The sequence below is a fragment of the Coregonus lavaretus genome (genome assembly GCF_964263955.1).
Source record: "Coregonus lavaretus genome assembly, chromosome: 25".
Taxonomy (NCBI): Eukaryota; Metazoa; Chordata; class Actinopteri; order Salmoniformes; family Salmonidae; genus Coregonus; species Coregonus lavaretus.
This window is the reverse complement of record NC_140012.1, coordinates 25,667,502-25,695,240: the sequence shown is the minus strand read 5'-3', so window position 1 is coordinate 25,695,240 and position 27,739 is coordinate 25,667,502. Positions and strand designations below refer to the sequence as shown.

The window sequence follows — 27,739 nt, the reverse complement described above, 5'->3', positions numbered from 1 at the left end:
TGATGTTTTAGCTGTGTGTGGATGTTGTTGTGCTATGTCGTTTCCTGAAGACAAGACACAGTAGTAGTGGAGGTGGAGGAGGAAAGACAAGGGGTCTAAGGAGCAGAGCAGCCTTCTTCTACATGGAGAACCATAGTGGTGAGTAGGAGGGAAACTATATATTTTTGTGATTGGGATTTTGTGTTTGTCATTGTAGTCCTGTTTTGTGTTGTGCTGGTTGATAGAGCTTACTGTATCCACTTTGCCAGATATGATGTAATTTTGAAACCTGACAAGACGGAATTGTTTGGGTTTGTGTTGTTAATCTATCAAAAAGGGATCATAAACTGGGTGGTTCGAGCCCTGAATGCTGATTGTCTGACAGCCGTGGTATATCAGGGTATTACAAAACATTTATTTTTACTGCTCTAATTACGTTGGTAACCAGTTTATAATAGCAATAAGGCACCTCGGGGGTTTGTGATATATGACCAATATACCACGGCTAAGGGCTGTGTCCAGACACTCCGCGGTGTGTCGTGCAAAGAACAGCCCTTAGCCGTGGTATATTGGCCATATACCACACACCCTCGGGCCTTATTGCTTAATTGTATTATGGGCAAAAAATGTCTATACAATTATTGTGTAATAACTTGTCCATATGTCCTCTTGGGGGATCTGCACTCCATCATTAGAGCTGTGTCTAACTGCTAACTATGGAAACACTAAAACACACACTGACACACTGGTTAGTTCAGAGGAAAGTAAAGCACACATTAACGTGTACTATCTTCATTTGACCAGTTTCTCACAGCAGGAAAATAATCCAGCAGCAACAGGAAATGTGAATTATTATTTGGACATTTTTGTAGGGGTTGATACATTTTTTGTTAGGATAAATCAAGTCTGACATTTTAAAGAGGAAATTACGAACTTTAGAGTGCTTTTTAAACCTCGAATACACTATAATTTGCATTTCCTGCTCCGCAGGAAAATTTGCTGTGACAACAGAGTATTCAAACAGAGTGAAGGCAAAACACATTAGCCTCCTGAGGGTGCTCCCCCAGATCCCTGGACCATGATTGCCACATAGTTGTTTTAATCAGCTCATGCCTAGCTGGGATTGTTTGGTGCTATTTTGGTGTGGTGAGAGCTGAGTCCTTTTGGAATCGCTGTGTCACTCTGACAGACATGAGGACGGTCTCTCAGCTGCCAAGCCAACCAGGCGGTGGCAGCGTTCTCTTCTCACTCCCAGGGTAAGAGGCGAGAGTGAGAACCTGCTGACCTGCTGGGTTTGGGCTTTTTGCTTGAATTCTTTATCTGGCTTTTTATCCATTGGTCCCGCTGCATCGAGCAAGCTAAATGAAGTGCACCTTAAGTATTTGAAAGACAACAAATCCTGTTTTGACTAGGGTTTGTGCACATTTCAGAGTGTGAATGGAAAAAAAAGAGTACACTAAAAAATGACTTATGTCTGCAGGTCTGATACTGTATGCTGTTTATGGACAACATTTCTACCACTGATAAGGTATTGGTGAAGTCACAGAGAGTGTATCTGGGGCTCAGCTGCTTAGCTATTCAGCCTACTGTACTCCTCTTACACTCAGACAGACACAGAGATCTGCAGCCCGCCCGGGCTCGCTCGCTCAGCCCACTAACTGGCTGCTATGGGTATGGGCTTTGGGCTTCGTATCTATCTGCCATGTTGTACACACAGGATATTGTCATCGGGTAATTACTGTGGACAAATATAATTAAGATAGTTGTTTATAGCATGTAGTGGTTTTTAATGTTTTAAACATTTCCCCTCGAGAGAATAAAGATACAGAGAGAGAGGGAGAGAGAGAGAGAGAGCGAGAGAGAGAGAGAGAGAGAGAGAGAGAGAGAGAGAGAGAGAGAGAGAGAGAGAGAGAGAGAGAGAGAGAGAGAGATTGCTTGAACTCCATCCATCCTGGGGAAAGCGATTGCTCCTCTTCTCCCCTGGGCTCAGTTACACCTCTGTCTATTTCCATTGGACCAGCTGTGGTGGGGGACATACCGATAGCGCTCTCAAATTCACCCAGACCCACCAAATCCCATCACCCCACTTCTCATCCCAAGGCCTCGCCATCCCCAAGCAGTTTTATTTTGCTCTCCTGACGCTTTGACATCAATCACTCAAGATTTAAGTGTGTGTGTGTTCGTGTGTGCGTGCATACATACATGCCTGTGTGTGTGTGCGTGCATGTGTGTGTGCATGCGTGAGTGAGTGCGTGTGTGTTGATGGGAGCCCTGTTGTGACCCTGTCCCACTTCTCGCAGCTATAAATCCACAGGAACCAAAGGAAAACAAGACAGAGTGTTCTGTCTGATTGCTGCTCACGTTCTGATCATCACTGCTCACGTTACTCCTTACTCCAGCCTAAGCTACTGCCAGGCTGGCTGAGTACCCTATCCCCTCCACAACAACAACCTAAGCACCTTCCCTCACACTCACTCTGCAGTCTGCATGTGAGCCAAGGTTAGGCTACTCACTGGGTTTGGGAGGGGAGGATAAACACAACAGGACATAGTTTTTGCCAAGGGATGAAAATTACCAGACATTTTATAGGCGTACTATTATGTGGAGGAAGTTATCAAGTGGGTTGAGTGAACACTTCAAAGCAAATAAAATGAACCTGTCCTCTGTTATGTGTTCCCAATTACCTTTCTTTATTAAATGGACAACGTTTCAACCAACACTCCGTCCCAGTTAAAGACACCCTTTGGCTGTGACCCAGGCTTAGTTGAATCAGGTGTTGTTGCGTTGGCATAAAAGCATGTACCATGTGTGGCTCCCAAGTCCTGAGGACCGGGATTGAACAGCCCTGGGACATTTGGCCAGTTGTATCTCAGGGGGCCGGAGAGAGACTTCCTCACGCACACACACATATCACCCTCTGCTGGTGTGATTTCACCAGGCCATTACATAGGCCTGTGTTAGCTAGTCTACTGTAATTCCCTGAGATTAAGCCATTGTCTATCAGGTTTCCCTTCTACACCCACATCAGCAGGTGCAGCGTTATTTTTATTGCAGACACTTTTTCTCTTTATTTCTCTTTCTCTCACTTGCTGTCTCCCCCTCTCTCTCTCCCCCTCTCTATCTCCCCTATCTCTCTCCCATATCTCTCTCCCCCTCTCTCTCTCTCCCCCCCCCCTCTCTCTCCCCCTCTCTCTCTCCCCCTCTCTCTCCCCTCTCTCTCCCCCCCTCTCCCCCTCTCTCTCCCCCTCTCTCTCCCCCTCTCTCGCTCCCCTCTCTCTCCCCCTCTCTCTCTCCCCCCTCTCTCTCCCCTCTCTCTCCCCCTCTCTCTCTCCCCCTCTCTCTCCCCCTCTCTCTCTCCTCTCTCTCTCCCCCCCTCTCTCCCCTCTCTCTCCCCCTCTCTCTCTCCCCCTCTCTCTCCCCCTCTCTCTCCCCTCTCTCTCCCCCTCTCTCTCTCCCCCTCTCTCTCCCCCTCTCTCTCTCCCCTCTCTCTCTCCCCCTCTCTCTCCCCCTCTCTCTCTCCCCCTCTCTCTCCCCCTCTCTCTCCCCCTCTCGCTCTCCCCTCTCTCTCTCCTCCTCTCTCTCTCCCCCTCTCTCTCCCCTCTCTCTCTCCCCTCTCTCTCCCCCTCTCTCGTTCTCTTGTACTTTTTTTCCTTTCTCTCCCTCTTTCTCTTTCTTTCTTTCCTTACTCTCTCGCTTCCCCTCCACCCTTCTGTTCTAAGGAGGCAGAAAATGGTTGGTCTTTCTCTTGTTTTACTTACTGGATAGGAAAGGGACTGTGGGGTGGAATGTAATGTGTACTTCTCAAGCTTCAGGCCCCCCTTAAAGAGTGTTAAGAGATTTGGGTTAGACAGGCTTATCAGATAATTTTCTGAAATGTTAAAATCAACAGGGATCTTTGCTTCCACCACCCTGCACTGTGCTGTAGCCTATTTCATGTACTGGTTTAAATTAAAACTTGTATTTTCATCTCTGTGCTTTAGCCATTGGCTACCATCAGTTGGCACGAAAATGTAAAGAATGCAGCTTGCCAGCGACTCTATTTAAAGAGTGGGGATAGAAGCAGCAAACCATCAACAACAAAAAAACATTGATATGAATTAAACTGCAATTATTTTAATCATAAGTGAGTTAGTCTGCAACAAGTGTCATGTAAGCTATTTATTAAATGTGGAAATCTATTTAGGCATGTGTAGCCTATACCCTTCACCGTCTGTCTCTCTCTGTCCCTCTATCTTCTGTTTCCTGTCTGTTTAATTCGTAACCAGGGATAACCCTGACTCATTACATTTTGTAACGAAATATAGTTGCACCATGCAACTGGAGTAGGACCCCCTCCCTGAACTGGAATAGGGCCATGCTGATGCCAGTTGGCTTAGAGCATGAGTGACAGTCTCTCTCTGTCCGGTGGTGGGTGAGTGAAGGGTGGGGTGGCAGGAGGGGTTGGAGGGACAGGGACTCCCCAAGACCCCTTGGAGGAGGTTGGGATGGGGGATAGGAGAAGCACAGAGCAGAGATAGCTGAGGCTTTCAATTAGAACATCGCTGGCCAGTCCTCGGAAACCACAAAAACCATTTCATTTGATATAGCTCTCCAGTTAGGGAATGTGTTTGCCAATTTGTCAATCATTAGATTCTCAGGCTACTGTGTGTACATTGTGTCCTCTCCCTCCAGACCAGCTGTCCCAGTGGGACTGTTTTAGTATCTGAAAGTGGTTGTGGCTGAGTGTGGCTGACTGAATGATCACTTCACACCATCCAAGAGTTCTACAGCTGTCCGTCTTGGATTATGATTGTGTGTGTGTGTGTGTGTGTGTGCAGGTCAGAGTTGAGTCTAGCTTTTCAACACTTACCCAACAGTCCTCTGCCTCTCGGCGTCGCTAGCAAATTTCTCAGCGATTGTGTGTTCCGCGGCTCAGTGCTAGCTTCATGTTATTGCTGAAATATCAGTTTGCTCTAAGCTGGTCTCCCGCTTCTATTACAGTACTGTATACATTGCATTGACATGTTCTTATGTGTACCATTACATGGTCATAGTTTCACAGTCATAGTTTCAGTTTACTTTCTACAATCCCTACGCTCACTTTTATAGACTCAAACAATGTTGAGTAACACCGTAATAATATATACTGTAACCATTTTAATGATTAATTTTTTAATTCCTAAAATGAGGTTGTACAGATTGATGATGTCATGACAGGCCTAGGTGTGCCAGTGCTCGTCTTGACTAACCCCTCACCCCCCTAAACACCCTAACCACACCCCGACCCACCCCCCACCCTCCTACACACCCCACGACCCCCACCCCCCTACATCCTATGAACCCGAACCCTCCAATCCCCTCTTTCTCCCCAGAGACCAAACCAACAGTTCACAGTCCAGCCTAGTGTTGCGTTAACAGTCAATTAACTACCTAATAAATCCTTAATAAACCCTTTACAAACATTCTGCAGAGTATGTTAAAGTGGATATTGTCTTGTTTTAAACACTGGTATGTACATATGTAGGATCTTCATTTGAGCCAGTTTGCTACAGCAGGAAAATAATCCTGGAGCAACAGGACAGGTGAATTATTATGTGGATTATAATTAATTGATTTTTTTTGTAGGGGTTGACACATTTTTCATTAGCGCAAATCAAGTCTAACATTTTAAAGTGGAAATTACTAACTTTAGAAGCCTTTTTAAACGTTGAATACAAGTGTGCATTTCCTGCTGTGCAGGAAAATTATCAGCAACAAAAGAGTGATCAAATTAAGATCCTACATCTGTATGTACCAAAAGTCCAGGGCAACTGAACCTTACAGTATAGATTTAGACAGTATAGATATAGACAGTTATAGATAGCATAGGTATAGACAGTACAGCTATAGACAGGATAGCTATATTTATTATTTGTGTTCCTGTTCAAACTGGGTCATTTGATCTCCTAATCTCTTCTCCTCACCACGGTAACCACCCAGAACCCAGGCAGAGAGAGGCAGGCGGGAGAGCTGCCAGACTGACATGGCTCTTTTATTTTTAAATAGCCATGACACAGCAGCGCCACATCATCTATTAGACATGCATGACCCTATAAGGTCTACTTCCATCCATTACACACACTGGCTGATTGAAACAAGCTCTTCTAGTAGGATACTGTCATGACATGGGCTTATCTGCCATCTAGTGGTAGGATACAGTCACAACATGGGTTTTGGAGTTCACTGAGTAACATTTACATTATCTTATCCAGAGTGGTTAAGGTTAAGTGCCTTGCTCAAGGGCACGTCGACAGATTTTTGACCTAGTCGGCTCGGGGATTCAAACGAGCAACCTTTTGGTTACTGGCCCAACGCTCTTAAACGCTAGGCTACCTGCCGACCTGAGAGAACCTGACTTACTGTCAGTGGTTTGGAGGGAAGTTCAAGTTTCAAGTTTCAAGTTTTAATGTCACATGCACAAGTACAGTGAAATGCCTTTCTTTCAAGCTCTAAACCCAACAATGTAGTAATCAATAACAATTTAATACTAAAAATAACAAAAGGTAGAACAAAAACACACAATAAATAAAAATAAGAAGAACACAAGAAAGTAAGTAAGCATACTAAATACAGGGTCAGTTCCAATACCATATTTACAATGTGCAGGGATACTGGAGTGGTGGAGGTAGATACAGTATGTATAGGGGTAAGGTGACTAGGCATCTGTGACGAGGTGTGAAAGAAGGAGTCAGCCGCAGGAGGTAAAATACCGAAGTCCAGAGTTTAATCCGTTTGCATTAATCAAACGGCCCAAGCGTCAAACGAAACTATACAAGGGAAAACATCCACCTTGGCAATAACACAGTGAAATGTAGCTCAACCGAGCTACACACTCTCACAACAAACAATCACTCACAAAGACAAGGGGAACAGAGGGAACACTTATACACATACTAATTAGGGGAATGAGCACCAGGTGTGTGTGTGATTGACAAGACATGACAAGTGGAGTGATGAGAGTGGGATTGGCAGTAGCTAGTACTCCGGTGACGACGAACGCCGAAGCCTGCCCGAACCAGGAGGGGGGGCAGCCTTGGCGGAAGACGTGACAGCATCAGGATATATGATAAACAGAGTAGCAGTGTATATGATGATTGTATGTCAGTTGGCTTAGGGGATTTTAGAAACACTTAAAATAAGGGCTGTATTTTGTGTAGACTTACCGTGGCGTGACGTTTTGATAACTATTTAAATCTCTCTTGGACAAGGTACTTTTATCAATATATTTGACTCTATTTACTCTCAGACTCTATTTACTCTCAAAGTGCTAATTAGCATCAAAGTAGACATCATACAAAACTACAATTCCCTGCAAGCTCCTGCACGTCATCTCTAGCTGACACCTTTGCTAACAGGTAGTGTGTCAATTTAGAACTTGCACAAGGCAGTTCACAGAATTGTTCATTTAAAGAAATGTAGCCAATTTATTCATTACCACATTTACCTACCATTAGATAGTTAATCCAGTGATTCTTACCTTTGCCTCGATTCGGCAGTCTCGTCCAGATCACAATGGCATTTGTAGATCTTTATGATAGCCACATTAGCAGCTAATTAGCATTTCATTTTTGGGGGGTAAATACAGGAGAAAATATTGATAAAAGTCACCTTGTCCTGGAGAGATTTACAGGGTTATCAAAACGTCACGCCAGGGTAAGCCTACATGAAACACAGCCCTTATTTTAAGTGTTCCTAAAATCCCCTATGGGAAAAAGATTGGAACCATTTCCCTGTTTGACCGCTAGGTTTTATGGGTATTATGTCTCATACTGTTGTACTCTATTGTGTGTAGGCTAGTGACACAAAATCTCAATTTAAACCATTTTAAATTCAGGCTGTAACACAACAAAATGTGGAATAGGGTGTGAATACTTTCTGAAGGCACTGTACATACTGTATATGTGTTTACTTCTACTTAGTGTTTACTCCTATTTAGGGATGTGTTCAGGGTATCTACATTTAGACTTTATGTTGAGGGGTGGAGGTACCATTACAGGTTACTGTACAGTATACTGTAGTATAGAGTTCCTTATTCCAGTAAACCATGTTCTGCCCGTACCGGGAAATGAACACGGATGAATACATTTGGCTAAGTTGGCCCCACTCAATACTTTTTTAAACACACATGCAAGCACACACAACACGCAAGCACGCATGCACATACACACACTTGATGAGCACACACCTGCCCAAAATGGTAGTGCATTATTGGCATCAGTCCTGCTTGTTCAGCCATGTCCAGGTCTCAACTCGGGAAGAGCAGGAGTACTGGTGTCAACAGAGGCTCATAAATACATTACCAGCTCTCTGAAATGTATCTTAGATTTATGTCATCATATTATAGGAACTCCTCAGCAAACGCTCTAAAGACCCAATAATCTGCTACTAAGATACTAAGATACTACTGACATGACACAATAAGCTGACATGTTTACCACTTTGGCTGTTGTTGTTTCAGTGTCTAGTTTCACCTTAACCCCCAAAACGCCAGAATGAGAAGTGAGACGCTATCTTCCGGACATGTCCAAATAAAGGCTGTAGACAGGGCTGCTAGGGCCCTGGGTGGTGGAGGGCTCATTTCACAGTTTTACCCAGAGTGCAATGCTGCATGGTCTGGACGGTTAGAGTGCAGAGCGTCATGTGTCGCTCACCCTGCTTGGGCGTCACTGTTTTGCACTGCTCAGAATAAGCCCTGTGTGTGTGTGTTTTGCATGCTCAGAATAATCCCGGTGAGCTCCAATTACCCTCCTCTCACGGATTGTTTGGTGTCACTTGTCGTCTGTTGGCTGGATATGATGATTCTGCGCCTCTAGTGTAAAAGGATAGTTACGCAGGTCTCCCGGTCCCCGTCCCCCCGGCCTGCGAATGTGCGTGTGTTACAACTCAATTGGTGTGGCAAACTCACAGCCAACCCAATTATAAAAGCAAAGCGACCCCCCTCCCTCCCCTTTTTCGGGTAGTGCTGGGCCTTGGTTAGGTCTACTATTTTTACATTTGCATTTTACATTTGAGTCATTTAGCAGACGCTCTTATCCAGAGCGACTTACATTTAGTGCATACATTTTTTTTTCATACTGGCCCCCTGTGGGAATCGAACCCACAACCCTGCCATTGCAAATGCCATGCTCTACCAACTGAGCTACATCCCTGCCGGCCATTCCCTCCCCTACCTGGACGACACTGGGCCAATTGTGCGCCGCCCCATGGGTCTCCCGGTCGCGGCCGGCTACGACAGAGCCTGGATTGGTACGCTCTGTCCCTGACTCCGCCCACAAGGGTCTTTACATGGACAAGTGTCCCAGGCCATTGCATTGCATTGTGGGACTGGTTCATTGCATTTCTTTGGACTGTCATCAAGTGATCGTTAATGTTGAAGACCTGGGAAGAGGAGAGGTAGATATAGACTTGTTATTACCCTGGGGAGGGGTATTAATAGCATGTGGGGCAGTGGAGAAGGGATATTCTATGCTTTGCCCCAGTTAGAAAAACAACAATAAATTAGGGAATGGAACAACTATCCACCCACCCTATCCCTACACCTGAAATCTGAGCAAAGATGGATGCCGCTTTCAATGTGGCCCATCAGATCACAATCTTCCAAAGAGGGGGAGTCAAAGATACTGTAATTAATTACTGAAAAGGATGATGTTGTAGATCTATATCAAGAGGTAGCAGAAATATCTGATGCTGAGTAAATAGATTGACCACAGCACAAATAGTTTAGACTACATTTGAACTTGTATTTAAATACATGCATTATATAACTCTGGATCTTTTAAAATATACAGTACCAGTCAAAAGTTTGGACACAAAAACTCCTTTCAGGGTTTTTCTTTATTTTGACTATTTTCTACATTGTAGAATAATAGTGAAGACATCAAAACTATAAAATAACACATATGAATCATGTAGTAACCAAAAAAGTGTTAAACAAATCAAAATATATTTTATATTTGAGATTCTTCAAAGTAGCCATCCTTTGCCTTGATAACAGCTTTGCACACTCTTGGCATTCTTTCAACCAGCTTCATGAGGTAGTCACCTGGAATGCATTTCAATTAACAAGTGTGCCTTGTTAAAAGTTAATTTGTGTTTGATGTGTTTGAGCCAATCAGTTGTGTTGTGACAAGGTAGGGTTGGTATACAGAAGATAGCCTTATTTGGTAAAAGACCAAGTCCGTATTATGGCAAGAACAGCTCAAATAAGCAAAGAGAAATGACATGAAGGTCAGTCAATCTGGAAAATTTCAAGAACTTTGAAAGTTTCTTCATGTGCAGTCGCAAAAAACATCAAGCGCTACGATGAAACTGGCTCTCATGTGGACTGCCACAGGAAAGGAAGACCCAGAGTTACCTCTGCTGCAGAGGATAAGTTCATTAGAGTTACCAGCCTCAGAAATCGGCAATTAACTGCACCTCAGTTTGCAGCCCAAATAAAAGCTTCACAGAGTGTGATGAGTCTGATAGAAGGAGTCAGGCGCAGGAGGGTAATCACCGAATGCAGAGTTTATTCCGTCGTACACAAATAGCGCTGGATAGCGACAAGCGAAACAGGCACAGGGGAAAATCTACCCTGGCAATACAAGGTAACGGTAGCTCCAACAATAACAGGCACAGGGGAAATATCTACCCCGACAATAATAAGGTACGAATAGCTCCACCGAGCTACACTGCTCTCACAAATAAACAATCACCTACAAGGACAAGGGGGCAGAGGGAACACTTATACAAGGACTAATGAGGGGATAAGAACCAGGTGTGTGTGATTGACAAGACAAGACAAATGGAATGATGAATAATGGAGCGGCAGTGGCTAGTAAGCTGGTGATGATGAACGCTGAAGCCTGCCCGAACAAGGAGGGGAGGCAACCTCTGCAGAAGTCATGATAGTACCCCCCCCCCCCCTTGATGCGCAGCTCCAGCAGCGCGCCGATGGCCAGGAGGACGCGGACAGGGCGAGCCGGATGGCGACGGTGGAAATCCCGCAACAGGGAGGGATCGAGGATATCCCTCACCGGGACCCAGCACCGTTCCTCCAGACCGTACCCCTCCCACTCCATGAGGTACTGAAGGCCCCCCACCCGACGCCTCGAATCCAGGATGGAATGGACAGAGTACACCGGGGCCCCCTTCGATGTCCAGAGGAGGTGGAGGAACCTCCCGCACCTCAGACTCCTGGAGCGGACCAACCACCACCGGCCTGAGGAGAGACAAATGAAACGAGGGGTTAATATGGTAATCAGGGGGAAGTAATAACCTATAAGTGACCTCGTTGATTCTCCTCAGGACTGAACGGCCCCACAAACCACGGGCTCAGCTTCCAGCAGGGCAGGCGGAGGGGCAGATTCCGGGTCGAGAGCCAGACCCAATCCCCCGGTATGAAGACCGGGGCTTCACTGCAGTGACGGTCAGCGTTGGCCTTCTGACGATGCACGGCGCGCTGGAGGTGAACATGGGCAGCATCCCACTTCTCCTCCGCGCGCCGAAACCAGTCACCGCAGGAGCCTCGGTCTGGCTCTGGTGCCACGGTGCCAAAACCGGTTGGTAACCTATAACATATTGGAATGGCGTTAGGTTAGTAGAGGAGTGGCGGAGAGAGTTCTGGGCATATTCTGCCCATGGCAAGAACACTGACCACTCCCCCGGCCGGTCCTGGCAGTAGGACCGCAGGAACCTAGCCACATCCTGATTTACCCGTTCCACCTGCCCATTTGATTCGGGGTGGAACCCAGAGGTCAGGCTGACCGAGACCCCCAAACGTTCCATGAACGCCTTCCAAACCTTGGACGTGAACTGGGGACCTCGGTCGGACACTATATCCTCTGGCACCCCGTAGTGCTGGAAGACGTGAGTAAACAGGGCCTCCGCAGTCTGCAGAGCCGTGGGGAGACCGGACAGAGGAAGGAGGCGGCAGGACTTGGAAAAGCGGTCCACAACGACCAGGATGGTGGTGTTACCTTGGGAGAGGGGAAGATCAGTCAAGAAATCAACACTAAGGTGAGACCATGGTCGTTGTGGAACTGGTAAAGGTTGTAACTTACCCGCTGGGAGGTGCCTAGGTGCCTGCCTGCTCACCGAGCAGGAGGAGACGTACACCCTCACGTCCTTAGCCAAGGTAGGCCAGCAGTACTTTCCGATCAGGCAGCGCACTGTACGACCGATACCTGGGTGACCAGAGGAGGGTGACGTGTGTGCCCAGAAGATCAGACGATCACGGATAAGAGCAGGCACTTACCGCAGCCCAGCTGGACACTGAGGTGGAGATGGATCTGTGCGTAATGCCTGCTCTATATCCGCGTCCATCGCCCATGCTACCGGTGCCACAATGCAGGAGGCCGGGAGTATGGGGGTGTTGTCTCTGGGCCTCTCCTCTGTGTCATACAGCCGGGACAGTGCGTCTGCCTTCACGTTCTTCGTACCCGGAATGTATGAGCGTGTAAAATCAAACCGGGTGAAGAATACGGCCCACCTGGCCTGGCGAGGATTCAGCCTCTTCACTGCCCGGATGTACTCCAGGTTACGGTGGTCCGTCCAGATGAGGAAAGGGTGTTTCGCCCCTTCGAGCCAATGCCTCCACACGGTCAAAGCTCGGACAACAGCCAAAAGCTCCCGATCACCAACGTCGTAGTTCTGCTACGCCGGGCTGAGCTTCTTAGAGAAGAAGGCACAGGGGCGGAGCTTGGGTGGCATGCCCGAGCGTTGGGATGGGACAGTGCCTATCCCTACCTCGGACGCATCCACCTCCACTACGAACGGTAGTGATGGATCGGGGTGGGCCAGTACCGGGGCTAGGGTGAACCGACCCCGCAGTTTGCTGAAGGCCAGGTCAGCCTCAGCAGACCAGCGGAGCAGGGACTGCCCATCCTTCAACAGGGATGTAATGGGAGCTGCGACCTTGCCAAAGCCCCGGATAAACCTCTGATAGTAGTTGGCGAAACCAAGTAAGCGCTGCACCTCCTTAACCGTGGTTGGAGTCGGCCAATTACGCACGGCTGAAATGCGATCTCCCTCCATCTCCACACCTGAGGTGGTAATGCGGTATCCGAGGAAGGAGACGGACTGCTGGAAAAACATACACTTCTCTGCCTTGGCATAAAAGTCATTTTCCAACAGTCGGGCCAGCACTTTGCGAACCAGGGACACATGCTCGGCGCGCATAGCAGAATACACCAGTATGTCATCGATGTAGACCACCACACCGCGACCAAGCATGTCCCGAAACACCTCGTTCACAAAGGACTGGAAGACGGATGGAGCATTCATCAAACCGTAGGGCATCACCAGGTATTCATAATTCCCTGTGGTTGTGCTGAATGCTGTCTTCCACTCATCTCCCTCCCGAACACGCACCAGGTTGTACGCACTCCTGAGATCTAATTTGGTGAAGAAGCACGGCCCATGCATTGACTCGATCACTGAAGGAATGAGGGGGAGAGGATAACTAAACCTGATCGTCTCCTTGTTCAGTTTATCGATAATCAATGCACGGGCGCAGACCGCTGTCTTTCTTCTTCACAAAGAAGAAACTCGAGGAGGCGGGTGAAGTCGAGGGACGTATATACCCCTGGGCCAGGGACTCGGTGACGTATATTTCCATAGCCTCCGTTTCAGCCTGCGTCAGGGGGTACACATGACTCCTGGGAGGTACAGCGTCTACCCGAAGGTTTATCGCGCAATCCCCCGCCCGATGAGTTGGTAATTTTGTCACCTGTGTCTTAGAAAACGCGTGCGCCAGATCAAGGTATTCGGGGGGGAATGCGCACGGTGGAGGTACCGTCTGGACTTTCCACCGTGGTTGCACCAACGGAAACACCTAGACACCTACCCTCTCGCGACCACCCCGTGAGAACCCTCTGCGGCCATGAGAAGGTGGGGTTGTGGAGTGCTAGCCAAGAGATACCTAATACCACAGGGAAAGCAGGAGACTCAATAATCGAAAAAGTTATCTGCTCACAATGAGTCTCCTGGGTGATCATGGTGACCGGGGTGGAAACAGGCAGACCCCTACCAGGACGTCCTCTGGCTGCCAGCAGGTTGTCCAAATGGATGGCCATGTCCACCAGTTTCGTGAAAGACAACATGGGGTCCCGGCAGGCTATTTCCCGTCGGATGTCCTTCTCGTCGGATGCCAGAGTCCGAAACTTCAACGCGAAGTCCTACGCTGTCCTCGTCCCCTCAGGTGGACCAGCCGCTCGCCCGCCTCTCGACCCTCGGGCGGGTAGGACTTCGCGTTGAAGTTTCGGACTCTGGCATCCGACGGGAAGGACATCTTAATTCAAGGCACACTTAACCAGCATTGCTACCACAGCATTCTGCAGCGATACGCCATCCCATCTGGTTTGCGCTTACTGGGACTATCATTTGTTTTTCAACAGGACAATGACCCAAAACACTCCTCCAGGCTCTGTAAGGGCTATTTGACCAAGAAGGAGAGTGGTTGAGGGCTGCATCAGATGACCTGGCCTCCACAATCACCCGACTTCAACCCAATTGAGATGGTTTGGGATGAGTTGGACCGCAGAGTGAAGGAAAAGCAGCCAACAATTGCTCAGCATATGTGGGAACTCCTTCAAGACTGTTGGTAAAGCATTCCAGGTGACTACCTCATGAAGCTGGTTGAGAGAATGCCAATAGTGTGCAAAGCTGTCATCAAGGCAAAGGGTGGCTACATTGAAGAATCTCAAATATAAAATATATTTGATTTGTTAACACTTTTTTTGGTTACTACATGATTCCATAGGTGTTATTTCATAGTTTTGATGTCTTCACTATTATTCTACAATGTAGAAAATAGTAAAAATAAAGAAAAACACTTGAATGAGTAGGTGTGTCCAAACTTTTGACTGGTACAGTATATGTTTCCGGATTTTTCAACCCTGGCCTATATCATATGCACAATGCTGCTAACTTCAGTGGACCTAACAGAAGGACCAGGGTTTGCAGGCTAGGTGACATGATTCCTGGACTATACAGAAAGTGGGAGGGAGGAATGGAGGAAGGGAGGAAGGGAGGGAGGGATAAAAGGAGAGAGGGAGGGTGCCCCTTAAAGGAACACACAGGGGCCAGGGTGAAACGCAAGCGCCTTCCTCCATTTGAGTTAACAACCATCTATCCATCTCTCTCCATCTCCTTTCCTCCACTCCTCTCTTCACTCCATCCGTCCCTTCTTCTTCAGACCCGGGACAGGGAGGACCTGAAAGACGAGTGTGTGTGTGTGTCTCCCTGGGAACAATATCCTGATGCTGCATGAGTGTGTCAAGCGGAACTCCAGCATCAGTGATTTTGTTGCCAGTGGGAGGACAGTAGCGACCGGACCTTACAACTTGCCCTCCTTCAGAAACAGTGTGGGAAATATACTGTAGGCCCACTTCATGAAAATTGATGAAGAATAATATTTTCACTGAATTAATCCTGTATTCCTTCATTCAGGAGATACTAGTAATTTAATTTAATCTGTACATAGACGTGTTGTTGGACATGTATTATGTCACATCAAATAAACTTGAAACTTGCAAGATGTGTCAATGAGATATTTAAGATTCCTGAATTTTTTAAGAGTTAATCATATGGTGGCAGAGTAGCTCTTTTCTATATGGCCCTTGCTGTTCCTCCATAGTAGATGGGCTGCAGTGGAGAGGGTTACAGATGTAGGATCTTAATTTAAGCCAGTTTGCTACAGCAGCAAAATTTCCTGCAGCAACAGGAAATGTGAATTATTGTGTGGATTCTAATTAATGGGATTTGTTTGTAGGGCTTGATACATTTTTCGTTAGGGCAAATTAAGTCTGACATTTTAAAGTAGAAATTACAAACTTTAGAAGCCTTTTAAAACCTTGAACACACTTCAAGTTTGCATTTCCTGCCGTGCAGGAAAACTCTCAGCAACAAAAGAGTGATCAAATTAAGAACACACATCAGAGGAGGCTGGTGGGAGAAGCTATAGGAGGACTGGCTCATTGTAATGGCTGGAATGGAATAAATGGAACGGTATCAAACACATCAAACATATGGAAACCTCTGTTCCATTTATTTCATTCCAGCCATTACAACGAGCCTGTCCTCCTATAGCTCCTCCCACCAGCCTCCACTGTCCTACATCTGTAAAAGCTTCAAGTTCTTTGGCATGCACATCACTGAGGACCTGAAATGGTCCCTTCACACCGACAGCGTTGTGAAGGTGCAACAGCTCCTCTTCAACCTTAGGAGGCTGAAGAAATTCAGCTTGGCCACTAAGACCCTCACGAACGTCTACAGATGCACCATCGAGAGCATCCTGTCGGGCTGTATTACCGCATGGTACGGCAATTGCAACACCCACAACCGCAGGGCTCTTCAGAGGGTAGTGTGGTCAGCCCAACGCAACATTGGGAGCACACTGCCTACCCTCCAGGACATCTACAGCACCCGGTGTCACAGGAATGCCAAGATCATCAAGGACCTTAGCTACAGTTGAAGTCGGAAGTTTACATACACCTTAGCCAAATACATTTAAACTAAATTTTTCACAATTCCTGACATTTAATCCTAGTAAAAATCCCCTGTCTTAGGTCAGTTAGGATCACCACTTTATTTTAAGAATGTGAAATGTCAGAATAATAGTAGAGAGAATGATTTATTTCAGCTTTTATTTCTTTCATCACATTCCCAGTGGGTCAGAAGTTTACATACACTCAATTAGTATTTGGTAGCATTGCCTTTAAATTATTTAACTTGGATCAAATGTTTCAGGTAGCCTTCCACAAGCTTCCCACAATAAGTTGGATGAATTTTGGCCCATTCCTCCTGACAGAGCTGGTGTAACTGGGTCAGGTTTGTAGGCCTCCTTGCTCGCACACGCTTTTTCAGTTCTGCCCACAAATGTTCTATAGGGTTGAGGTCAGGGCTTTGTGATGGCCACTCCAATACCTTGACTTTGTTGTCAATAAGCCATTTTGCCACAACTTTGGAAGTATGCTTGGGGTCATTGTCCATTTGGAAGACCCATTTGTGACCAAGCTTTAACTTCCTGACTGATGTCTTGAGATGTTGCTTCAATATATCCACATAATTTTCCTTCCTCATGATGCTATCTATTTTGTGAAGTGCACCAGTCCCTCCTGCAGCAAAGCACCCCCACAGCATGATGCTGCCACCCCCGTGCTTCACGGTTGGGATGGTGTTCTTCGGCTTACAAGCCGCCACCTTTTTCCTCCAAACATAACAATTGTCATTATGGCCAAACAGTTCTATTTTTGTTTCATCAGACCAGAGGACAGTTCTCCAAAAAGTACGATCTTTGTCCCCATGTGCAGTTGCAAACCGTAGTCTGGCTTTTTTATGGCGGTTTTGGAGCAGTGGCTTCTTCCTTGCTGAGCGGCCTTTCAGGTTATGTCGATATAGGACTCGTTTTACTGTGGATATAGATACTTTTGTACCTGTTTCCTCTAGCATCTTCACAAGGTCCTTTGCTGTTGTTCTGGGATTGATTTGCATTTTTCGCACCAAAGTACGTTCATCTCTAGGAGACAGAACGCGTCTCCTTCCTGAGCGGTATGATGGCTGCGTGGTCCCATGGTGTTTATACTTGCGTACTATTGTTTGTACAGATGAACGTGGTACCTTCAGGCGTTTGAAAATTGCTCCCAAGGATCAACCAGACTTGTGGAGGTCTACAATTATTTTCTGAGGTCTTGGCTGATTTCTTTTGATTTTCCCATGATATCAAGCAAGGAGGCACTGAGTTTGAAGGTAGGCCTTGAAATACATCCACAGGTACACCTCCAATTGACTCAAATTATGTCAATTAGCCTATCAGAAGCTTCTAAAGCCATGACATCATTTTCTGGAATTGTCCAAGCTGTTTAAAGGCACAGTCAACTTAGTGTATGTAAACTTCTGACCCACTGGAATTGTGATACAGTGAATTATAAGTGAAATAATTGTTGGAAAAATTACTTGTGTCATGCACAAAGTAGATGTCCTAACCGACTTGCCAAAACTATAGTTTGTTAACAAGAAATTTGTGGAGTGGTTGAAAAATGAGTTTTAATGACTCCAACCTAAGTGTATGTAAACTTCCGACTTCAACTGTACCTGACCCACGGCCTGTTCATGCTGCTACCATCTAGAAGGCGGAGACAGTACAGGTGCATCAAAGCTGGGACCGAGAGACTGATAAACAGCTTCTATTTCCAGGCCATCAGACTGTTAAACAGTCACCACTAGCCAGCCTCCGCCCAGTACCTTGGAATGAACCTTAGACAATGTCACATACTGTTTGACCCACTTTATATTTATTTTTTATTTTACCTTTATTTAACTAGGCAAGTCAGTTAAGAACAAATTCTTATTTACAATGACGGCCTGTATATATACTGTATTGTAGTCATGGATCATCCTACATAACTACTGCTGTACACACCTTTTCTATTCACATACTGCCCATACTGTCTATACACACCTTTCACATACATATATTTATATTCTGGTCTGGTCCGGAAGCTAATCTCCTGTAATTCTATCCATTTTGCCATGGGGTTTTGTACTGTGTACTTAAATACTGTATTCTCGACATAGCTCATTCTAATATATCTACTGCTGTACATATCATTCTTAGTATATCTTGTGTAAATTCATCTGGTGTATATAATCCACCTTTCCAGAAATAAGTCTCTCACTGTTGCCGCTTGTTACAGACCCCCCTCAGCCCCCAGTTGTGCCCTAGACACCATATGTGAATTGCTTGCCCCCCATCTATCCTCAGAGTTCGTACTGCTTGGTGACCTAAACTGGGATATGCTTAACACCCCGGCCGTCCTACAATCTAAACTAGATGCCCTCAATCTCACACAAATGATCAAGGAACCTACCAGGTACAACCCTAAATCCGTAAACATGGGCACCCTCATAGATATCATCCTGACTAATTTACCCTCTAAATACACCTCCGCTGTCTTCAACCAGGATCTCAGCGATCACTGCCTCATTGCCTGCGTCCGTAATGAGTCCGCGGTCAAACGATCACCCCTCATCACTGTCAAACGCTCCTTAAAACACTTCAGCGAGCAGGCCTTTCTAATTGACCTGGCCCGGGTATCCTGGATGGATATTGACCTCATTCCGTCTGTAGAGGATGCCTGGATGTTCTTCAAAAGTGCTTTCCTCTCCATCTTAAATAAGCATGCCCCATTCAAAAAATGCAGAACTAAGCGCCTATAGCCCCTGGTTCACCCCAGACTTGACTACCCTTGACCAGCACAAAAACATCCTGTGGCGTACTGCATTAGCATCGAACAGCCCCCGCGATATGCAACTTTTCAGGGAAGTCAGGAACCAATATACACAATCAGTTAGGAAGGCAAAGGCTAGCTTTTTCAAACAGAAATGTGCATCCTGTAGCACTAACTCTATGTTTTGGGACACTGTAAAGTCCATGGAGAATAAAAGCACCTCCTCCCAGCTACCCACTGCACTGAGGCTAGGAAACACTGTCACTACGATAATCGAGAATTTCAATAAGCATTTTGCTAGGGTTGGCCATGCTTTCCACCTGGCTACCCCTACCCCAGCCACCAGCTCTGCACCCTCCGCTGCAACTTGCCCATGCCCCCCCCCCCCCTCCCGCTAATCCTTCACCCAAATTCAGATAGCTGATGTCCTGAAAGAGCTGCAAATCTGGACCCCTACAAATCAGCTGGGCTAGACAATCCTTTCGTTCTAAAATTAGCCGCCGAAATTATCGCAACCCCTATTACTAGCCTGTTCAACCTCTCTTTCGTATCGTCTGAGATCCCCAGAGATTGGAAAGCTGCCGCGGTCATCCCCCTCTTCAAAGGGGGTGACACTCTAGATCCAAACTGTTACAGACCTATATCCATCCTACCCTGCCTTTCAAAAGTATTTGAAAGCCAAGTTAACAAACAGATCACCGACCACTTCGAATCCCACCGTACCTTCTCCGCTATGCAATCTGGTTTCCGAGCTGGTCATGGGTGCACCTCAGCCACGCTCAAGGTCCTAAACGATATAATAACCGCAATTGATAAAAGAGGGTACTGTACAGCCGTCTTCATCGATCTGGTGAAGGCTTTTGACTCTGTCAATCACCGCATTCTTATTGGCAGACTAAATAGCCTTGGTTTCTCAACTGACTGCCTCACCTGGTTCACCAACTACTTCTCAGATAGAGTTCAATGTGTCAAATCGGAGGGCCTGTTGTCTGGACCTCTGGCAGTCTCTATGGGGGTGCCACACGGTTCAATTCTCGGGCCGACTCTATTCTCTGTGTATATCAATTATGTCGCTCTTGCTGCTGGTGACTCTCAGATCCACCTCTACGCAGACGACACCATTTTGTATACATCTGGCCCTTCATTGGACACTGTGTTAACAAACCTCCAAACGAGCTTCAATGCCATACAACACTCCTTCCGTGGCCTCCAACTGCTCTTAAACGCTAGTAAAACTAAATGCATGCTTTTCAATCGAACGCTGCTTGCACCCACCCGCCCGACTAGAATCACTACTCTCGGCGGGTCTGACTTAGAATATGTGGACAACTACAAATACCTAGGTGTCTGGTTAGACCGTAAACTCTCCTTCCAGACTCACATTAAGCATCTCCAATCCAAAGTTAAATCTAGAATCGGCTTCCTGTTTCGCAACAAAGCCTCCTTCACTCATGCTGCTAAACATGCCCTCGTAAAACTAACTATCCTACCGATCCTTGACTTCGGCGATGTCATTCACAAAATAGCTTCCAACACTCAACTCAGCAAATTGTATGTAGTCTATCATAGTGCCATCCGTTTTGTCACCAAAGCCCCATATACTACCCACCATTGTGACCTGTACGCTCTCGTTGGCTGGTCCTCACTACATATCAGGGATGTAGCTCAGTTGGTAGAGCATGGTGTTTGCAACGCCAGGGTTGTCGGTTCGATTCCCACGGGGGGCCAGTATGAAAAATAATGTATGCACTCACTAACTGTAAGTCGCTCTGGATAAGAGCGTCTGCTAAATGACTAAAATGTAAATGTATATTCGTCGCCAAACCCACTGGCTCCAGGTCATCTATAAATCACTTCTAGGCAAATCCCCGCCTTATTGTAGCTCATTGGTCACCATAGCAACACCCACCCGTAGTATGCGCTCCAGCAGGTATATCTCACTGGTCATCCCCAAAGCCAACACCTCCTTTGGCCGCCATTCCTTCCAGTTCTCTGCTGCAAATGACTGGAACGAACTACAAAAATCTCTGAAGCTGGAGACACTTATCTCCCTCATTAACTTTAAGCATCAGTTGTCAGAGCAGCTTACCGATCACTGTACCTGTACACAGCCCATCTGTAATTAGCCCACCCAACTACCTCATCCCCATATTGTTATTTACATTGTTATTTATTTTGCTCATTTGCACCCCAGTATCTCTTTTTGCACATCATATTCTGCACATCCATCACTCCAGTGTTAATACTAAATTGTAATTATTTTGCACTATGGCCTATTTATTGCCTTACCTCCATAACTTACTACATTTGCACACACTGTATATAGATTTTCTATTTTCTATTGTGTTATTGACTGTACGTTTTTGTTTATTCCATATGTAACTCTGTGTTGTTGTTGTTTTTATCGCACTGCTTTGCTTTATCTTGGCCAGGTCGCAGTTGTAAATGAGAACTTGTTCTCAACTGGCTTACCTGGTTAAATAAAGGTGAAATAAAAATAAATAAATAAATATACGTATAGATTACATTTGGAATACTTTTACAGTGCTATTTGGGTTGCTAATTGGATCCGTTCCGACATTTCTTGATTTCTTGTAGTATATATATTTTTTATCATTATTTGTGTTTGACATTTTACTGCAGTGTTAGTAGCTAGTAACTTAAGCATTTCACTGCACCCGCTGTAACATCTGCTCAACTGTGTATGCAACCAATAACCTTTGATTTGATATGCGTGTGACATGTCTTTGACATCGACTGTCTGCTATTATCAACAGAACCACTTGAGGGCACTCATGCCCGCATAGGCTTGTAATAATATGCCATGGTGAAAGTCCTAAAGATAGTAAGGGTCCTGAGGTTGCACAGCCTATAAACCCTTCTTTCCTCCAAACCCTCTTGCAAACTTTCAGTTTCAGATTTTGAGCCAAAATTGTCAATGCATTTTGGCTGTAAAGCTTCAGGGAGTAGTGTGTGTATGTATTATCCTCTCACTGTCTCTCACTGAGGAGGATCTGTTACATTAGCCAGGCTTTTAATCGATTTGCCTGTTCTGCTCTCCTCCTGGTCAAGCCCATGGGACTGACTACTGTATACGTGAGCTCTTTGTCCTCTCCTCACTGTTCATCTCTATCTCACTTTGGTCTTTTCATTTCTCTCTCTCTCTGTCGCTTTTCCTTTTCTTATCTCTCTCTCGTCCTCATTTCTCTTTCACTCCCTGTCTCTCCTTCTTTTCTTTATATTTCTCCTCATTTCCTATTTTATTTCTTTTCTCCAGGGACTTAGTTCTGGATTACTTCTCTTGCCGTACTGATCCGCTGATCCGACCATTTGCGGTAGAATGGGGTCCTCAAACCACAAGGTACAGTAGTATTCTGACCTTCTCTCTCTTACAGTGCCTTGCATAAGTATTGATCCCCCTTGGCGTTTTTCCTATTTTGTTGCATTAAAACCTGTAATTTAAATTGATTTTTATTTGGATTTCATGTAATGGACATACACAAAATATGTCCATTACATGTTTAAAAAAATGTGGTGCGTGCGTATGTATTCACCCCTTTGCTACGAAGCCCCTAAATAACATCTGGTGCAACCAATTACCTTCAGAAGTCACATAATTAGTTAAATAAAGTCTACCTGTGCGCAATCTAAGTGTCACATGATCTGTCACATGATCTGAGTATATATACTGTACACATGTTCTAAAATGCCCCAGAGTCTGCAACACCACCAAGCAAGGGGCACCACCAAGCAAGCGGCACCATGAAGACCAAGAAGCTCTCCAAACAGGTCAGGGAGAAGTACAGATCAGGGTTGGGTTATAAAAAAATATCAGAAACTTTGAACATCCCACGGAGCAACATTAAATCCATTATTAAAAAATGGAAAGAATATGGCACCACAACAAACCTGCCAAGAGAGGGCCGCCCACCAAAACCTATGGACCAGGCAAGGAGGGTATTAATCAGAGGCAACAAAGAGACCAAAGATAACCCTGAAGGAGCTGCAAAGCTCCACAGCGGAGATTGGAGTATCTGTCCATAGGACCACTTTAAGCCATACACTCCACAGAGCTGGGCTTTACAGAAGAGTGGGCAGAAAAAAGCCATTGCTTAAAGAAAAAAATAAGCAAACATGTTTGGTGTTCGCCAAAAGGCATGTGGGAGACTCCCCAAACATATGGAAGAAGTTACTCAGGTCAGATGAGACTAAAATTGAGCTTTTTGGCCATCAAGGAAAACGCTATGTCTGGCGCAAACCCAACACCTCTTATCACCCTGAGAACACCATTTTCTCTTGAAATTTGCATTGATAGTATAAGATAGGACTGGGTGTCAGGAAGTTGCAACAGAGCTTCGTACTGTTCTGTAGTTAAGGGCATCATGATGTAGCAACATGTAAAATGACATTTGTTAATCTTCACTTGACAGACTTCACTTAAGAGGCTGAGTTAGCTGTGTTCTGTCTTTGGATGGACCCTCATCTTATTGGCTACCCCTTATTGGCTACCCAAAGGGGTGTGGCCGTGGTGGAGCAAACTGATGAGAGGGACCAATGGTATGTTCCTGTATCTTTTACTACAGTGTCATGGTTTTTGACCATTGCTTTGTCTTGTTATATATTCAGCTCATAATCCTCTTTATATTTTCTTAGTCCTCTCTCTCTCTTTGTGTGTGTTTGTGTGCAGTGGTGTAAAGTACTTAAGTAAAAATACTTTAAAGTACTTAAGTAGGTTTTTTTTTGTACTTTGCTTTACTATAAAAAAATGGACAACTTTTACTTTTACTTCACTACATTCCTAAATAAAATAATGTACTTTTACTCCATACATTTTCCCAGAACCCAAAAGTACTCGTTACATTTTGAATGATGATTTCTGAGTGTTTGAGTGCGCCCCTGGCTATCCGTAAAGAAAAAAAAGAAAAAAAGACAATTGTGCGTCTGGTTTGCCCAACATAAGCAATACTTTTGATACTGAAATATATTTTTGAAATTACATTTACTTTTGATACTTAAGTATATTTGAAACCAAATACTTTTAGACTTTTACTGAAGTTATATTTTACTGGGTGACTTTCTCTTTTAGTTGAGTCATTTTCTATTAAGGTATCTTTACTTTTACTCAAGTATGACAATTGGGTACACTGTGCGTGCGAGTGTGTGCTTGTGTATTTGTGTCTGTGTGTGCATGTGTTCGTGTTTAAATTGTGTGTTTTTGTCTGTAGGACATTGGTAGGGGTTACACAGTGAGGTGCTAATCCAGGTAATAAAGGAGGCACAGATTAGAGCCCTGTGTGTGTGTGTGTGTGTGTGTGTGTGTGTGTGTGTGTGTGTGTGTGTGTGTGTGTATGTGTGCGTGCATGCGTGTGAGAGAGAGAGAGAGAGAGACAGAGACAGAGAGACAGAGAGAGGAGGGGGCAAGAGTGTGTGAGTGCATCTCCTGGGCTATGTGTGTCTGCCTCTTGCGTTCGTTCGTCATAGCGCTCAGTGAGTCAGCATCTCTTTTTTCTTTCCTGAGTCACTCATTTAACGGTTGCCCGGTGACCGCAGAACAGAAAAAGGTTCCAATTGCGTGTTCGCCTGCGAAGACAGCCACCAATATTTATTCAGGCCCTGCAGTGAGTGGCCAGGAGAAAATAATAGACATATATTCTCCAATGATTGCCTGGGTGCCATGTCATTGGATGGAGAGGAGCCGCTTAGTAATGAGTTTTTGCACTTCCTGTTTTGGAAGGAGATATACTGTCAATAGCGCTCTGGGGCACACAGTGTAAAAGGAGATGATGGATGTCTCAGGAGATGTTTATTTATATGTATAAAATACCAAGTTTTATGTTGAAGAATAACATAAAATTAACTACATTTTATGTGAAAGAATCACCTTTTTCTCCATGCAGGTATGAAGACTTCCAGTGCTGGCTCTCCTCAGGTGAGAGGGGCCCCCAGGCCAGCCCCGTCGCCCCCCACCGCAACCCTGTGATACCCCAGCCCAGCCCTGCATCATCAGAAGGGGACGAACCTGGACACGGGAGGAAGGTGTCTTTCTTTGATGATGTCACTGTTTATGTGTTTGATCAGGTAACTGCATCTATCATACAGATAATTGGTATTTTACATCAGAGTCATGTTTTTATGCCTACAGTATCTACATAATTTAATTTTGAACATTCTCCATAGGAGAGTCCCACCAGGGAGCTACAAAGTCACTGGCCAGACACCAACAGCCGAGAGACCAAGGGTCAATCTCCAATAACCATTTACAGACACACACCTGAGACCAATAATCAATCCCCAATCCCGCCCTGCAGCTATGTCAACCATCTACCTCACATGTCAACCTCAGGGGTCTCCTTAGAGGACAATGGTATGTCTCTATCTCTCTATCCTGATGGTGATCTCTCTATCTGTCTAATGACATCTCTATCTGATGGTGGTTGTGTTTACGTTGCCCTACAGGTCTTGGTTTAGAATGGGAGGATGACTTCTCCTTCTTGGACAGCTCCCTCAAAACCAAGATGGCCGACCACCATCTTATAATATCAGAGTCCAGTATATCTTCCGCATCCCCTGACCAGACCTCCACACCCCCACACCAGAGGTGGAGTGGTCCATCCACCCATGCCTGCTCACAGTTGAGACCTTCCAGTCTGGTCCTCACCCACGTCACTGATGCTGACCTGGAGCAGTGAGGCAAGTGATTGGCTGCACACTTGTTTTTCTGTCACCCAGAGAGCCTTGGGCTCATGGAAAAAATTACTTATCCTCTCTCCCTCTCTCCCTCTCTCCATCTCTCCATCTCTCCCTCTCTCCCTCTCTCTCTCTCTCTCTCTCTCTCTCTCTCTCTCTCTCTCCTCCTTTCCCCTCCCCTCCCTTCCTCTCCCCCTCCCTTATATGATTCATTATTTAATGGATTTCTAGCTGGAGAGTTTTTTTCTTTTCTCTAGCAGTTCCAAACCACCTGTTGGTTGGTTGCACTGATATCACAAAGCTCTGTGACAGTACACTGTCTGACTCAATAAGCCTTCTATTTAGTGAGATGGATCACTGGGCTGTGTAGTAGCTAACAGCACAGCTGGCCACAGTGAAAGCAATAGATATCAGACCTGTGGCTCTGGCTGGAGTTGAACGCATGTTATCTTCTTCTCAGTCAGCATAAAGGCTTATTGTTCAGCCCGGTCAACAGACGTCTAGTTTTACTACTGTCTTATCACTGCCACTGGTCATGCTCTCGTGCCACATTCAGCCTCTGGCCAAATGAAAGTGAAAAGGCTATTACATAGGTTTCTAAGACACAATGACTTCATCATTACACAATGTAGTAAGGGGTGTAGTAAACAGATAATATTGATCAGTTTTTATCCTTTTATAATAAGAAAAAGCACAGTTTGTGTGGACTCTAAACAGAGAAGTGTGATGAAAAGGGAAACAGATGAAGGGAAGGAGAGAAGGAGGGAAGGAAAGGAAGTGAAAGAGAGAGAGGGAGAGGGCCCTTTATTTGTCTAGCTATTTCAAGGTGTGTCCTTGAGTCCATCTGTGGACTGCGGACGGCTCTATGGCTAGAAGAGTTGGAGGACAAGACAGGATGGCACTCAACTCTGATCCGCATATTCATGCTTGCATGTGTGCGTCCATGTGTGCGTGTGTTACAGTATTTGGTCCAGCTTGTAAGAGCTTAGTTTGCTAGACCTATTTTAAAGTATACCCAGCACAGTGTAGTTATTAGTTATCAGAGCCCATGGGTAAACTAAATACATATGGTTGGCCTGAGGAGAAACTGAACAAACGGAAAAAAATGTTTCCACAGAACCTGAAGTGTGGTTTAGTGGTTGATTAGAAGAAACCTGTCAGGACCAGTACTAGTGTTCACACACACACACACACACACACACGAACAAATAAACACACATACTCAAGGACATTTTGCTGCAGGGTGTTTGATGCTGGGAGCTGCACACCTGTGTCTGACATTCTCTTTAGATACCGGTAGATATGTTTGTGGAACCATAACACCATATCATACAGAAGTCTGACTGGCGTTCTTGTGTTTTACACCAGGATCCGGCACTGGGGATGAGAAGATAGAGGTCTAATTGTGTGTTTGCTGAAGGAAGACAATGTGATGGAAGACAAATCCTCAAATAAACAGAAGAACAGAAGAGCTCAACAGTTGGATCTTGCTGTTTCACCACTAGTAAACACTACACATACTCCCTTTACATTCTATGGGCCTGACTAGGGGTCCAACTACAGGGGTGGTAAACCATCCCTTTTCAGGCTACTGTACCACCAAGAGTCAGTTGTTTACCTTTCAGGGCTGTGCCTGTCTTCCAATAAGGATTAGCCTACAGCACATTAACAATAACAGAGGGGTCTGATGATCAGAACATAGCAATGGTGACCTGATAATCCTGCATTGAATAAATGGGGTCCAACAATGGAAATGGCTTGATTCACTCATAAAGTATAAGAAATACAAGAACTTTGCTTGACAGCCTGCATATTCAAAATGTAAGAACATTTTCACCAGGTTTTTC

At 45.5% G+C, this 27,739-nt stretch overlaps 1 protein-coding gene across 1 annotated transcript; it reads left to right on the top strand.

Moving 5' to 3' along the window:
• Positions 1 to 52: 52 nt before the first annotated feature.
• On the top strand, positions 53 to 27,646 carry LOC311100459 (serine/threonine-protein kinase LMTK2-like). The gene is made up of 7 exons (XM_084141379.1): positions 53 to 138; positions 22,483 to 22,566; positions 23,636 to 23,762; positions 25,103 to 25,283; positions 25,383 to 25,569; positions 25,662 to 25,895; positions 27,261 to 27,646. Exons 3-6 carry the CDS (start codon positions 23,677 to 23,679, stop codon positions 25,892 to 25,894), a joined length of 687 nt encoding a protein of 228 aa, XP_083997505.1. The 5' UTR covers positions 53 to 138; positions 22,483 to 22,566; positions 23,636 to 23,676; the 3' UTR covers position 25,895; positions 27,261 to 27,646.
• Positions 27,647 to 27,739: the final 93 nt, after the last annotated feature.

What these genes read in the sequence shown, in the direction of transcription:
- LOC311100459 (XM_084141379.1), top strand. Translation starts at nt 23,677, where the DNA reads ATGGACCCTCATCTTATTGGCTACCCCTTATTGGCTACCCAAAGGGGT. An exon ending in ACTGATGAGAGGGACCAATG is followed by an intron (nt 23,763 to 25,102) that starts GTATGTTCCTGT and finishes TTCTCCATGCAG; the next exon opens with GTATGAAGACTTCCAGTGCT. An exon ending in CTGTTTATGTGTTTGATCAG is followed by an intron (nt 25,284 to 25,382) that starts GTAACTGCATCT and finishes CATTCTCCATAG; the next exon opens with GAGAGTCCCACCAGGGAGCT.